At 45.0% G+C, this 14,793-nt stretch overlaps 1 protein-coding gene across 1 annotated transcript in view; it reads left to right on the top strand.

Annotated features, from left to right (window-relative positions):
- Positions 1 to 36: 36 nt before the first annotated feature.
- KIAA0586 (KIAA0586 ortholog) overlaps positions 37 to 14,793 on the top strand; it is a 131,240-nt gene continuing 116,483 nt past the window's right edge. The window contains exons 1-6 of the mRNA XM_048484666.1: positions 37 to 237; positions 4,043 to 4,398; positions 7,710 to 7,768; positions 9,812 to 9,863; positions 12,738 to 12,807; positions 13,948 to 14,101. Coding sequence (XP_048340623.1) covers positions 4,077 to 4,398; positions 7,710 to 7,768; positions 9,812 to 9,863; positions 12,738 to 12,807; positions 13,948 to 14,101 — 657 coding nt within the window. The 5' untranslated portion in view covers positions 37 to 237; positions 4,043 to 4,076. The remainder of the gene's footprint in view (positions 238 to 4,042; positions 4,399 to 7,709; positions 7,769 to 9,811; positions 9,864 to 12,737; positions 12,808 to 13,947; positions 14,102 to 14,793) is intronic.

Below are 14,793 nucleotides of genomic sequence, written 5' to 3'. Positions count from 1 at the left end.
CGCGCATGCGGACTCGCCGCTCAGGTAACTCCCCAGGAAGAGGTTGGGCCTAACTTGTCAGTTTGGAAATGGCGGGAGTTCCTCCTGCAGGTGCTGCTGTTGCCATGCCAACGAGGACTTCCGCCGAGAGGTTGCTGGGCTGCGGCAGAGAGGGGCGGATGTGAGGGGCTGCTTTGGGGCGGAGAAGGTGGAAGGGACCAGCATCCCCCATGCTTGAAGGGGGCTCTGTTGCCACAGGTAATCTTCTTGGGAAGGGGGTCACACATATTGTGGTTTCTTTCTAGGAGGTTTGGGATTAATGTCATCCCTTTATTGGCAAGCAGAAGATCCGAAGGGTTGCCAACTCGGGTTGGGAAATTCCTGGAGATTTGGGGGGGGGAGCCTGGAGAGAGTAGGGCCCACTCTCTTAAACAGCCTTTTCCTACAAGGGAATTGAGCTTATTCTGAAGATCAGCTGTGATAGTGGTAGATCTCCAGCCCCCACCTGGAGATTGGCAGGCCAAAGGGGGACTGACCTTTGTAGTCTGGAGTTTGGTGTGGGGGATGTTCGGGTCCATCCAAACTCATAGCATACCTTTAGCGCAGTGTTTTCCAATCTTTTTTCCACCCAAGTACCACCTGGCTGCCCTTTTCCCTAAACTGTACCCCCATATTGGAATTAGAATTGAAAAACAAATAATGTTAAACTTGACTTAAAATGATGACAAAAACTACAGTTCACCGAGAAAATGTGGAGCAGCTACCTCACCCAATATTGCACAAAAGCATTCTTCACTCGAATGTTCACGGAGGAGAGTGAGAACCTGTGAAGAGGTGCATGCGCATTGCAGAGGCGTGTTTGCTAAAATAACAAAGCTGGGGAATGCAGGCTTTTCTCCAAGTTAAATAACAAAGAAAGCCCATACTGCCACTCGTCATAATCATAGAATAGAATCATAGAGTTGGAAGAGACCCCAAAGGACCATCAAGTCCAACCCCCGGCAATGCAGGAACACATAATCAAAGCACTCCTGACAGATGGCCATCCAGCCTCTCCTTAAAAACCTCCAAATAAGGTTTTCTTAACTTTTGGTTTATATTTTATCTCACACTGTTGACATTAATGTACCTTTTTAATGTTTTCATGTACTCCAAAATGTTCTGGCACATACTCCTGGGGGTATGTGCATCCCAGGTTGGGAACCACTGGTCTAGGAAAGGGCTCTAGCAGCATTGTTAGGACAGGACTTTCTTTGAAGAGTTGCTGCAGTTAGATAGAATGGGGTAAATAACCCAACCTCTGAGCAAAGCTTGGCATCCAAAAGGCTGGGTGAGATAAAATCCAATTAAACAATGAAGTGTATTTATTACAAAGCATGCATGCATATATATATTAAAAACAAGCCCCTCTGACAGCAACTATGGGTTTGTTTTAAAACCATACGCCAAATGTATTTTGGCCTCCGAGCCTTCTTCAGTGATAGAAAAAGTGCAGAGAAGGGCAACGAGGATGATTGAAGGATTGGAGCACCTTCCTTATGAAGAGAGGCTGCAGCATTTGGGACTCTTTAGTTTGGAGAGGAGGCGTCTGAGAGGGGATATGATTGAAGTCTATAAAATTATGCATGGGGTAGAAAATGTTGACAGAGAGAAATTTTTCTCTTTCTCACAATACTAGAACCAGGGGGCATTCATTGAAAATGCTGGGGGGAAGAATTAGGACTAATAAAAGGAAACACTTCTTCATGCAACGTGTGAGTTGGAAAGTTTGGAATATGCCTGCCACAGGAGGTGGTGATGGCCACTAACCTGGATGAAAGCTTTAAAAGGGGCTTTGGACCAGATTAGTTATGGAGGGAGAAGTCGTATCTATGGCTACCAATCTTGATCCTCCTTGATCTGAGGATTGCAAATGTCCTATAGCAGCATCCAGGTGCCCAGGAGGCAGCACCAGGCAGCCATTGATTCTTCACATCCTACATGTGAGCCCCAAAGGCACCTGGTGGGCCACTGCGCAGCAGGAGTGCTGGACTAGATGGACTCTGGTCTGATCCAGCAGGCTAGTTCCCATGTTCTGCTCTCAAAGGAATCGCTGGCTACTGTGTAAGACAGATGCTGGACCAGGGTGGGATCATTGGTCTAACCCAGGAGGGCTCTTCCCATCGCCTCTATTTTGCCCACCTGGATCAGGATTTGTTTTCGTAATGGCCTGACCCATTTTTCCACATCCTGCATGTGAGCTCCCAAAGGCATCTGGCGGGCCACTGCGAGTAGCAGAGTGCTGGACTAGTTGGACTCTGGTCTGATCCAGCAGGCTAGTTCTTATGTTCTGAAGAAGAAGAAGAAGAAGAAGAAGAAGAAGAAGAAGAAGAAGAAGAAGAAGAAGAAGAAGAAGAAGAAGAAGAAGAAGAAGAAGAAGAAGAAGAAGAAGAAGAAGGCGGCTACCAATCTTGATCTATGGCTACCAATCTTGATCCTCTTTGATCTGAGATTGCAAATGCCTTAGCAGTCCAGGTGCTCGGGAGCAACAGCAGCAGAAGGCCATTGCTTTCACATCCTGCATGTGAGCTCCCAAAGGCACCTGGTGGGCCACTGCGAGTAGCAGAGTGCTGGACTAGATGGACTCTGGTCTGATCCAGCAGGCTAGTTCTTATGTTCTTATGGTCTAATTACAACATATTGCACAAACATTAAGCAAGCAGAACAGTTAGAATTTTGTATCAACCCAGGTGCGTACTTTAAAACTTATTCCACATGGATTTGTGCCCATGAAATTAGATTGTTATTCAAGTATGTTTAAACTTATAAAAGCATACTTCCAAGGAATCATCTTAATATTTCCTTCTGAAGTGGACTGACATTACGTTCAAGTGTGTTTATCGGTTTGATCTGGTGATACTGAAATGCACACTTTTACAAGTTCCCTGTGGCCTCCATTTCTTATTTCTTTGACTTTTTTGTTATTTATTTTCTTCCGTTTGCACCCAGCTTTTTACCCTAGCCGCAGAGGTGGGATGCAGCCTATTCGCACCTATTCGGTAGAACCGGTTACTAAAATTTTCTCAGTTCGGAGAACCGGTTATTAATGATTAACTCCACTTATAGGAATCTGAAGGGGAAGTAGAAAGTAGGGAGGGAGGGAAATATGGGAAGGAGGGAGGCAATATAGGATGTTTTAGTTGGGGGGGTTGAGAGAGATAGACAATTGGATATGTTTGTAATATGTTAACAATTGTAAACAGTTTTTGGTTTCGCTCCTTACTTATGTTTTTATTTACAATCAATATAATTATATAAAAAAGAAATAATACACTACCTTTCGGTATATTGCTTTTTAAATACTTTAAACAGTCATTATTTGAATCTAAAGGCGGGTGTAAAGGTTTCAATGGTTTCAATGGTGTTGATGGTAAAGTAACCTTGAGTGCATTCCACAGCCCGGGCGATGGGCCAGCTTCAACTGCGGAGACTTTATCTCTGCGTGGGAGATGAGGTCTCCGTTCCCATGGGAAGCCGGGTGGGGGATGGGTTGGATAGAGTTATAACCTGTGCTTCTGGCGGGAAGTGTCATTCCTGCCACTGCGTGTACTTGAGCTTTCTAAGATGTCTGAATAAACGGTCTTTTTCACCAAAGAGCCTTTTATTTCTGCTTCTATGGAATTCCTTACAGCGGGGCAAAAGGGAACTGCACCTGGGAATACCGCACCCTGCGTCACTTACCACAGCCCTTGGGAATGCCATGGAATGCCTTACTTGCCCAGCCCCCCCCCATTGGCACTTCATCCACTGTTTGAATCCCACCATCATCGGAACCTGTTACTAAAATTTTTGAATCCCACCACTGCCTAGCAGGAATCTAAAGCAGCTTACATCTCTCACCTCTCCATTTTTTCTTCACAACACTCCTGTGAGGTAGGTTAGGCTGAGAGTGTGTGACTGGCCCAAGATCACCCGACAAGCTTGCGTGGCATGAGTGGCAAGATCTCCCAGATCTTGGTCTAGTACTTTAGCCACTGCACTACACTGGCTCGGTAACATTGTGCTTTCTTTGTCTGTTCAATAGAGGTGAGGTCTGAAAGGCGCTTCACAAACAGTTCATGGAAGCAGAAGAGAATTCTGACTTGAGCGAGGAGTCTTTGGCGAGTCTGACGGCCGGCGACGTGCTTATTCGCTCCACCAGCTTCCACATGAAACAAACACCTCTCCCCTGTCGGACATCAGAGGGCGCTGACGGCAAACCTGCTGCCTGCGTTCAAGAACGGATCCGAATTTCGGTGAAGAAGCTCCGGGAGGTGTCCCCTCCCTGCCATCCAGAAGATTCCACTTTGACAGATGACTATTATATCCCACCCGCCTTACCGGCAAACAAACCTGAGTCTCAGAAGCCAACTGCTGCAGTTTCAAGAAGTACAGCCGCAGGTATGCTGGAAATGCCTCTCTCAGCTTTTTGCAGGTCAGCCATCTATGTCCGTACAAGGTTCGTGAGAGCTGTATTGGCATCAGGATCTGCAGCTCGGCAGACCATAACCAAGGAACTACGCCTGTGCACAATGAATGATTGAAATGTCTAATTTGCAGCTGAAGTGTTAGGTCTCGGATCCTGAAACAATAAACAGGCTCTGGATTCTTGATCAGTAGCATTTACTGAAAGGCAACAAAGCACCCAGCTTGAGAAAGCCTGTTCTGCCAGCCCTGGCTTTCCTAGGCCCCTTTATTCCCCAAAGGTCCCCCCTCCTGCTTTTCCAGAGAATGTGTGAAAAGACTTGTTTTGGAGCCCAGGCGTCCCAAGGTCAGCAATAAGGAAAGATACAGTCACCTGGCTTGTTGACTCCCACAGGCTAACGGACATGTCCTGTTTTCCCTCGGGAGTAATCCACCAGGGTCAGCTTACGTATCTGCAAATGTGTTAAGCCAGTGATGGCGAACCTTTTCGAGACCGAGTGCCCAAATTGCAACCCAAAACACACTTATTTATCGCAAAGTTCCAACACGGCAATTTAACCTGAATACTGAGGTTTTAGTTTAGAAAAAACGGTTGACTCAGAGGCGTGCGTTACTCAGGAGTAAGCTTGGTGGTAGTCGGTGGCTTTGCTTTGAAGCAACTGTGCAACTCTTCCAACGGGTGAATCACGACCCTAGGAGGGTTTACTCAGAAGCAGGCCCCATTGCCAGCATCTGAGCTTACTCCTAGGTAAAGGATCATGCTTTAGTTCTTTGCATGAAAATCAGTGGGGTTTAACAGTGCTTAACAGGGTTATCTACACTGCTTCCCCAAAACTAGGTCTTCAGTTTAATGCTAATAATCAAACCCAGCGGCCCAGGCCAGCCTAGATGTGGAGGGGGGGGGCACTCTGTTTATGCGTGCCCACAGAGAGGGCTCTGAGTGCCACCTCTGGCACCCGTGCCATAGGTTCGCCACCACTGTGTTAAGCCATAAAGATCAAGATAAAAGAGAAAGGAAAGATCCATTACATATGCCAGACTGGTTACAATAGATATCTTGCACAAAAGCAAAAGTCTACTAAATAGCGTTTCTGTCAGCATCAGTAGTTGCAAATCCATCTCGCTAGGAATGCCCTCAATCACCAGGTGCAATTCCTGACATGAAGGGTGTATTGATGGTCACTGGCATAGATGTCTTTCAAAGGGAATTAGACTGATTAATGGAGGAGAGGTCTATCGGTGCCTACTTGCCATGGTGGCTAAAGGGAACCTCCGCCTTCAGAGGCAGTCAACCTCTGAATCTGAGTACCAGGAGGCAACATCAGGGGAAGGCCACAGCCAGCGTAGTGTAGTGGTTAAGAGCAGGTGCACTCTAATCTGGAGAACTGGGTTTAATTCCCTGCTCTGCCACTTGAGCTGTGGAGGCTTATCTGAGGAACCAGAGTAGCTTGTGCACTCCCAACGCATGCCAGCTGGGTGACCTTGGGCTAGTCACAGTTCTTTGGAGCTTTCTCAGCCCCACCCGCCTCACAGGGTGTTTGTTGTGGGGTGGGGGAAGGGAAAGGAGATTGTAATCCCCTTTGAGTCTCTTTGCAGGAGAAAAAGGGGGATATAAATCCAAACAACTCCTCCTCCTCCTTCTGCCTGCTGTTGGTCCTCCAGAGGGACTGGTCAGCTGCATTGGGAGGCAGGATATTGAACTAGATAGGCTGCTGGTCTGATCCAGCAGGGCTTTTCTTATGTTTTCTTATTGTCCAGCCAAGCACACCTTAGGGCCGTGGTGGCGAACCTTTGGCACTCCAGATGTTATGGACTACAATTCCCATCAGCCCCTGCCAACTGGCCATGCTTAGGGCCAGGGGAAAAGATAATCTGCCTTAGGGCCAGGGGAAAAGATAATCTGTCCACCGCTTTCCTGCCCAGGCTTAATATACAAGATGGATCCCAAAATTCTCTGAGAGGCATCCACTTTGTATGGAACAGGCTTTGCTGTATGCCAGTCTTTGGCCCCAGTGCCTTTACACTTTACTCCCCCCCTTTGCACACCCTTGGCAACTGACCGGGTGAGATGGGGGAAGTCCTAGTCTGGCTGTTCAGCCACATTGCAAGCAAGGCTTTGGTAATCAGACAAAATCTCTGTGGTAGAAGCAGTTCTTACCATAGAGCTCTTGCCCAAATAGTAGAGCATCACAGGCCACCCAATGACAACACTTCCCATGCAGGCCAGAAGTAACGTCTCTGTGAAGCCAGCAACAGGTGCTCGGGAGCAGCAGCAGCAGCAGAAGGCCATTGCTTCCACATCCTGCATGTGAGCTCCCAAAGGCATCTGGCGGGCCACTGCGAGTAGCAGAGTGCTGGACTAGATGGACTCTGGTTTGATCCAGCAGGCTCTTATGTTCTTATCGTGGAAACGTAAGGCTAGGCCCTCACTGCTTCTATTTTTATTTATTTATTTATTTATTATTTAAATTTATAGACCGCCCAATCCCCAAGGGGCTCTGGGCAGTGCACAACACTATATATGCAATATACAACAAGGGTCACAATGGTGACCAAATACACTAAAATCCATTAAAGACCATTCAAACCATTTAAGCAGCGGTCAAAAACAGTAACAAGAATAATGATAATCATGGCGTCCCGTAACCCAATTCCTTTAAACCGCCCCGAAAAGGAGGGAGCGGCCGGGTTTTCCAGGCTGTGTGGCCATGGTCTGGCAGATCTTGTTCCTAACATTTCTAGTAAGTCCTCCTGCCTGCCTACTGATCGTGGGGGAAGGGGGAGCCTAGGGGTGGGGGATCCCCTGCCTCCAGCAGAGCTCTGTCAACACTAGGATGACCTTTGTCATTTGGAAGACTGCGTTCAGCTCCCCCCCCCTCCCCCAGTGCTTCACTCACAGTCACCCCGCACTTCCCCCTTTGAGGTACAGCACTTGCTCTGGTTCAACGGCAAAAGTCCCCAAAACCCCGTGATGCCTTTTTGGAAGAGTTATGTGGAAGCTCCTGAAAAATACAGAGGTTTGTGGAATTTTGGAGCCCTTCAGTGAAAGCTGGGAGAATCTTGCTCTGTTTGAGTCTAATTAACGTATGCTTTGTGTCGTCATGCCGCAAATACGTGTCGGTAATATTCACAGGGTGTTTTCCTTCCACGCGCAGAATGTTTTCCAGAACTGGGTTTTGCAGTTTTCACAGACAGTTAAGCAAGGTTTTAGGGGGAGGCCCGAAATATTAGTCACAAAGCTCGATCTTGTAACTAGTTGTCTGGCACTGTTGTATTTTTCGTCCTAGGTGCTGCGTGCATGCATTCGGGCAGAAATTTGGAACTGCTACCCTCAGGTGAAAAAGAGGTACAGCACATTTGATTATTCTGTGTTCACCTACCCAGAATGCATCATTGTGTTCCTTTCTGTGTGTCACAGGGCAGCCCTAACCAGAGTGACACCATTCTAACCCCATTCCCCATTCAATGGACTTAAAAGGCCATTACTCAGCTAGGGCCGGAATATCAGGGGCCAGCATACTTGAAGGATGACTTTTGCTTGTGCTTCGCGAAAAGACACTTCTGCCCGCAGTGTTCCAACAAGATTTCTAAGTTCAGCTGAGTTCCCTCTTCTTCCCATGGGCCATGCAGCCAACAGGGGCAGGCAAGAAGTCCTGCTCAGAGGTTCATCCACAACTGCTTATGTGTTATGTGTTCCTGCATTGCAGGGGGTTGGACTTGATGGCCCTTGGGGTCTCTTCCAACTCTATGGCCCCTTCCGCACATGCAAAATAATGCATTTTCAAACCACTTTCACAACTGTTTGCAAGTGGATTTTGCTATTCCGCACAGCTTCAAAGAGCACTGAAAGCAGTTTGAAAGTGCATTATTCTGCATGTGCGGAATGACCCTAAGATTCTATGCCAAATGCCACTCCAGAGAGGCTTACCAAACCATGGGCTTTCCCACATTCTTGACTTGCTTTCCTTGGCATTGGAATCAGTTTGAGAAGATTCTTCTACATGTCTGCCCTCCCTCTCACTTTTGCAATTGTGGAGTTGCTTTATTTTATATTGTCGAAGGCTTTCACTGCTGGATTCAACTGGTTGTGGTGGGTTTTCTGGGCTGTGTGGCTGTGGTCTGGCAAATCTTGTTCCTAACATTTCGCCTGCATCTGTGGCTGGCATCTTCAGAGGTTTATCACACCTCTGATACACCTCTGAAGATGCCAGCCACAGATGCAGGCAAAACGTTAGGAACAAGATCTGCCAGACCACAGCCACACAGCCCGGAAAACCCACCACAACCAGTTACTTAATTTTCTTTTCACTCATGCCTTAAACAATCAAGCTTTTCAAAGGCATGTGCGATTTTGGAGCACATTTTTACACGTACTTATATATATGATTTTGGAGAATACACGCTCCTGCATTAGCCTTTTAATTTTTCAAATTTATTTTTGGATTTATATCCGACCCTATCCCCAAAGTCTTGTGTACAGACAAGCTGTGAAACCAATATTTTATTTTATTTCAAACATTTTCGTGCACCTTTTTGCCAAAATCAGGACCACAAGGTGGCAGACATCAAACATTAAAACACTTCAGCACTAAAAATATTTTAAATGAAGTATACATGCAGCAGTTCAGTGGAAACCAACATACATGCATAGCACCGAAACCTAGGGAGGAGGCCCATAAGAATTTTTTAAAAAGAGGCAACCTTGGAATGCACATGTAACTCTTAAAGCGCAATCCTGGGCAGAGTTATTCTAGTCTAAAGCTTTTGAAATGAATGGGCTTAGCCTCTATAGCAGTGATGGCGAACCTTTTCGAGACCAAGTGCCCAAATGGCAACCCAAGACCCACTTATTTATCGCAAAGTGCCAACACGGCAATTTAACCTGAATACTGAGGTTTTAGTTTAGAAAAAATGGTTGGCTCCAAGGCGCATGTTACTCGGGAGTAAGCTTGGTGAAGCAACTGTGCAACACTTCAAATGGGTGAATCATGACCCTAGGAAGGTTAATCAGAAGCAAGCCCCATTGCCAGCAACCGAGCTTACTCCCAGGTAAAGGATCGTGCCCAGGCTAGCCTAGATATGTGTGTGTGTGATTTTCTGTCCGCCCCCATGATGAATTCTGTGCACGTGTGCCCACAGAAAGGGCTCTGAGTGCCACCTCTGGCACCCGTGCCATAGGTTCGCCATCACTGCTGTATAGGATCGGCACTTTCAGTCAGTTTTCCAAGCCTTGGAAAATGTTCAGATGTTTACGGCAGTGTGTAAATGATGAACAAATCCTTATCTTTAAACACTGAATGTTCTACATCCCTGCTAAACACTGATACTCATTGTCTGTCTAGAATCAACTAACAGTAAGCAGCTTATTTCACTGTTTCTCCCCCCACAGGTTTCTTCGCAGAAAGCTCTTCCTACGACAGGAAATGGAAACAAACAAAAAGGTAATGGCATGTAGAACACACACACACACACACACACACACACACACACACACACGGTTGTCTGTTTTCTGATCAGTTTTGTTATATTTCCTCAGTCCAAGATTTGACTCGCTGAGACACAGTACTTATTTTATAAATGTTTTCCCCTTGATTTTGATGTTGGGACTTGACACTGATCACCAACTGACCCATGATTGATTGATTGATTGATTGATTGATTCATTCATTCATTCATTCATTCATTCATTCATTCATTCATTCATTCATTCATTCATTCATTCATTCGTTCATTGATTTGTTAGGTTTATATACCGCCCTCCCCCGGAGGGCTCATTTCATATGATTTACAGCATTTTAGGATCGTAGAGGAACATGCAATACACCAATGTGGTACAGTGGTTAAGCGGCGGAATCTAATTTGGAGAATTAGGTTTGCTTCCCTGCTCCTCCTCCTTGCTGGGTGACCTTGGTCTAGTCATAGTTCTTTGGAACCCTCTCAAGTGTATTTACCTCAGCAGGTGTCTGTTGTGGGGAGAGGAAGGGAAAAGGAATTTGTAAGCCCCTTTGAGACTCCTTAAGGTAGTGAAACATAGGGTATAAAACCAACCCTTCTACTACTACTACTCTGGTGGGAACCTTATTCTAAATTTTTTCAACTTGTGCAGCCTCAGAGTCTTGCGGGTCATAGGATCATAGATCATAGAGTTGGAAAAGACCGCAAGGGCCATCAAGTCGAACCCCCTGCCATACAGGAACACACAATCAAAGCACTCCCAACATATGTTCATCCAGCCTCTTAAAAAACCTCCAAAGGAGACTCCACCACTCTCCAAGATAGTGAATTCCACTGTTGAACAGCCCTGACAATCAGAAAGCTCTTCCTAATGTTTAGGTGCACCTTGAATCCATTACTCCACGTCCTAGTCTCTGAAGCAGCAGAAAACAAGCTTGCTCCCTCTTTGGCATGACATCCCTTCAAATATTTAAACATGGCTATCATGTGTCCCCTTAACCTTCACTTCTCCAGACTAACCATCCTCAGCTCCCTAAGCTTCTCTTCGTAGGGCATGGATTCCAGACCTTTGACCATTGTGTTGTGTTTGTGAGGGTATCGATTCTGCTGAAATGTTACCACTTAACGCCAAAATGGGCAAAGATGGCTTTTTTTCTCAGTGTGAACTTCAAGTAAGGTAGCAGCCCTCATAGTCCAGACCAGGGGTAGGGAACCTGCGGCTCTCCAGATGTTCAGGAACTACAATTCCCATCAGTCCCTACCAGCATGGCCAATTGGCCATGCTGACAGAGGCTGATGGGAATTGTAGTTCCTGTTTTATCTGGAAAACGCAGTTCTAATCCAATTCTTTCAATTGCCAGAGTTCAGAAGCTAAGCAGGGTCTGTGTATAGATGGGAATTGACCCAGGACTGCTTTGCAGAAGAAGGCAGTGGCAAACCACATCTGCTCAGCTCTTGCCTAGAAAACCCCTTGAGGGGTCACCATAAATTGGTTGCATCTGGACTGCACACTTTACCTAACTTAAATACCTAGGCTTGTGCTGTTAATAGTTAATCTTCCCACCTTTCCGAGGATGTAAGTAAGGAGTAAGTTTAGTTTTGGGCCAGTGTGCCTTTTCTCATTATGTCAAGAAAATGACTTCTCCTAAAAACAGATTTTTCTATATGTCGCTCTGATTGTTAAGTGTTCTCGCATTATTTGTGTGCCTCATTACTGTTGACATACAGTCAGGTTGCAAACAATATGCCTTTTTCTTTTTTGAAAATAAAACTTGATTCTCATTTGTCTTGATTCTCATTTGCCACATTGTTGAAACTGGTTTTAATATTTATATATTTGTATATTTTTGTATTGTTTTGAAACTATTGTATTACGCTTTAATTGTTTTGTAAGCCGCCTTGAGCCCTTTGGGGGATTGGCGGGATAAAAATGGGATAAATAAATAAATAAATAAAAATCATACAGTTGGAAGAGATCCCAAGGGCCATCAAGTCCAACCCCCTGCCATCCTGGAACATTCAAAGTTTGAACTGAACAGGTAGCTCCTGTATTCAGGCACAGTGATCTCTGTGCCTCTTGAAAGCTGGCTTTGGTCACAAGGTCAGGATGTGCAGTGAAAAACGAGTGGAATATGTGAGATCCTCATGAGAGATGTAAAAGAGAAATGTACTAAGACAATTTTAGACATGTTTAAGATAGGTAAATGTGTTCCATTGTAATAGAGAGTAAGAAAACAGGAGACAGGATGCTGGGAGAAATAGCCGGATAAGGAATGATGGTAGAAGATAACATAGAAATAAGTTGAAAACAGGATTGTGTGGGATGCCAAGGGCATCAGAAACATAAAGAATGAAGAATGTACAATCAGCATTTATAAAATAAGGAGCATACATAAAATAAGCAAAAATAAGGAGAAAAATAAGTAGTGGAAATTAGATGCAAAACGGTAGGCGGTAAGTCCTTGGCAGCCTAACCAATGGGCAAAGGACAGGGAAAATGCTGGGATTCTTAGGTATCCTAAGGGCCTGCAAGCTCCGCTTAAACAAGCACCCATCATTGCTTTACAATGATGAGGATGGCTCCCAATCACTGCAGTTATCGAAAATAAAGGCTTGGAGGTGAATTTCTGTCTCCCGTCTTTTTGTGTTAATTAAAGAATTGTACCTAGCACTAATGTCACGTGTGTGGGAGAGGGATGTGCCCAATATGTAGTCTTGCTATGTGCTAAATTTTCTAATAATGAGTCTGAATAGACTCTTGTCGTCTTCTCCTAAAAGTACCTTTTAATGACTTATTTTGGTTGTTATTTAGTTATTCGGTTGTTATTAGTAACAGTCTGTTCACGGTTCTTGTTTTACAGCAACGGACATTTTTATTTCCCAGTATGAAACTGGACAAAAGGAGGCTGTGAGAGCTGTATTCAAGCAGAGGTAAATGCGAATAATTGAAGTAAAGAGTTGGGTCTTTCAAAGGAAGGGCTGCTATGCTCAGTTAAGTTACCTTAAAAATCAGTTCTGTTACCTTAACATTTTCTCTTTCCTGCTAAAACTATGCTACTAGGCATTTTGCATGAAAGCCTTCCAAAGAAGCTTAATGAGCTATGTTGGCACTTATCAACAGCTGCAAGGTAAGGCCCCTTCCGCACATGCAGAATAATTCACTTTCAATCCACTTTCACAGTAGATTGCATGTTGAGAGCAGCAGTAGCTTAGGAAGTTAAGAGCTCGTGTATCTAATCTGGAGGAACCGGGTTTGATTCCCCGCTCTGCCGCCTGAGCTGTGGAGGCTTATCTGGGGAATTCAGATTAGCCTGTGCACTCCCACACACGCCAGCTGGGTGACCTTGGGCTAGTCACAGCTTCTCGGAGCTCTCTCAGCCCCACCCACCTCACAGGGTGTTTGTTGTGAGGGGGGAAGGGCAAGGAGATTGTCAGCTCCTTTGAGTCTCCTGCAGGAGAGAAAGGGGGGATATAAATCCAAACTCATCTTCTCTTCTTGATTTTGCGATTCTACACAGCTGCAAAATGCATTGAATGGATTGAAAGGTCATTATTCTGCATGTGCGGAAGGGGCCTAATTGTTAGATCCTGCTGGAAAATTGAAAGAGATCTTAACATAGAACTTTGGGAAGATAAAGTTGGAAAATAAGCTACAATGGCCAAATTAATAACTCTTGTAAACAGACGGTCAAAAGAAGAGTTTGATGAGAAATGGGAACTGTATTTCTTATTTTAGGCTGAATCCAGTATGTAAGAATTGTAATAATAGTAAGAATATCAACTTGTTATTGACTAAGATAGAAGTAACTGCTTATGAGATACTTATTGTTGTTTTGGAATTAAAGGTTAGAAAGTAACGAATTTTAAAACTATGTAACGTTCTTTGTTGTAATTCTAAGATCCAGGTAACCGTGTTTTTTCTTTCTTTCTATATTTTCTTTTCTGTTTTTGAATTATATTTGAGAAAATTGATAAAAACGTTATCCAAAAAAGAAAGGTTTTACAAAGGAAAGTTGCCTTTAAAAATAAACCTTTTGGGAAACAATCTTTGCCATTCTCTTGTATCCTTAGAATTCAGAACGTTCCCGTATCTAAAGAGGTGAAGGTGCAGCTCCTTGATAACCGCCACCCGAACCGGAAGGACACGCACGGCGAGGTGAATTCGGCCACCACCATCGCCGCAGCAACTGCAGCAGCCATTGCTTCCACTGCTCCGCTTCTCAAAGTAAGGGGGTGGCTTTTAGATGGTCCGCATCGAATAAAACCATGAAAATGTGCATATGTGTTCAAAGATTAGCCTGTACACTCAGATTACACTAAAGATTAGCCAGTGCTATCAGTCACAGACCAGGAAAGGGATTTGGGCGTCTTAGTCGATAGTTCCATGGGAATGTCAACTCAATGCATGGCAGCTGTGAAAAAGGCAAACTCTATGCTGGGGATCATTAGGAAAGGAACTGAGAATAAAACTGCAAGGATTGTCATGCCCTTATATAAAGCAGTGGTGCGACCGCACTTGGAGTACTGTGTTCAGTTCTGGTCGCCACATCTCAAAAAGGATATCGAAGAGATAGAAAAAGTGCAGAGAAGGGCAACGAGGATGATTGAAGGATTGGAGCATCTTTCTTATGAGAAGAGGCTGCAGCGTTTGGGACTCTTTAGTTAGGAGAGGAGACGTCTGAGGGGGGATATGATTGAAGTCTATAAAATTATGCATGGGGTAGAAAATGTTGACAGAGAGAAATTTTTCTCTCTTTCTCACAATGCTAGAACCAGGGGGCATCCATTGAAAATGCTGGGGGGGGGGGGGAAGAATTAGGACTAATACAAGGAAACACTTCTTCACACAACACGTGATTGGTGTTTGGACTATGCTGCCACAGGAGGTGGTGATGGCCACTCACCTGGATAACTTTA

Source organism: Sphaerodactylus townsendi, linkage group LG02, assembly GCF_021028975.2.
Source record: "Sphaerodactylus townsendi isolate TG3544 linkage group LG02, MPM_Stown_v2.3, whole genome shotgun sequence".
NCBI classification, from domain to species: Eukaryota; Metazoa; Chordata; class Lepidosauria; order Squamata; family Sphaerodactylidae; genus Sphaerodactylus; species Sphaerodactylus townsendi.
This window is presented reverse-complemented; position numbering and strand designations above follow the sequence as displayed.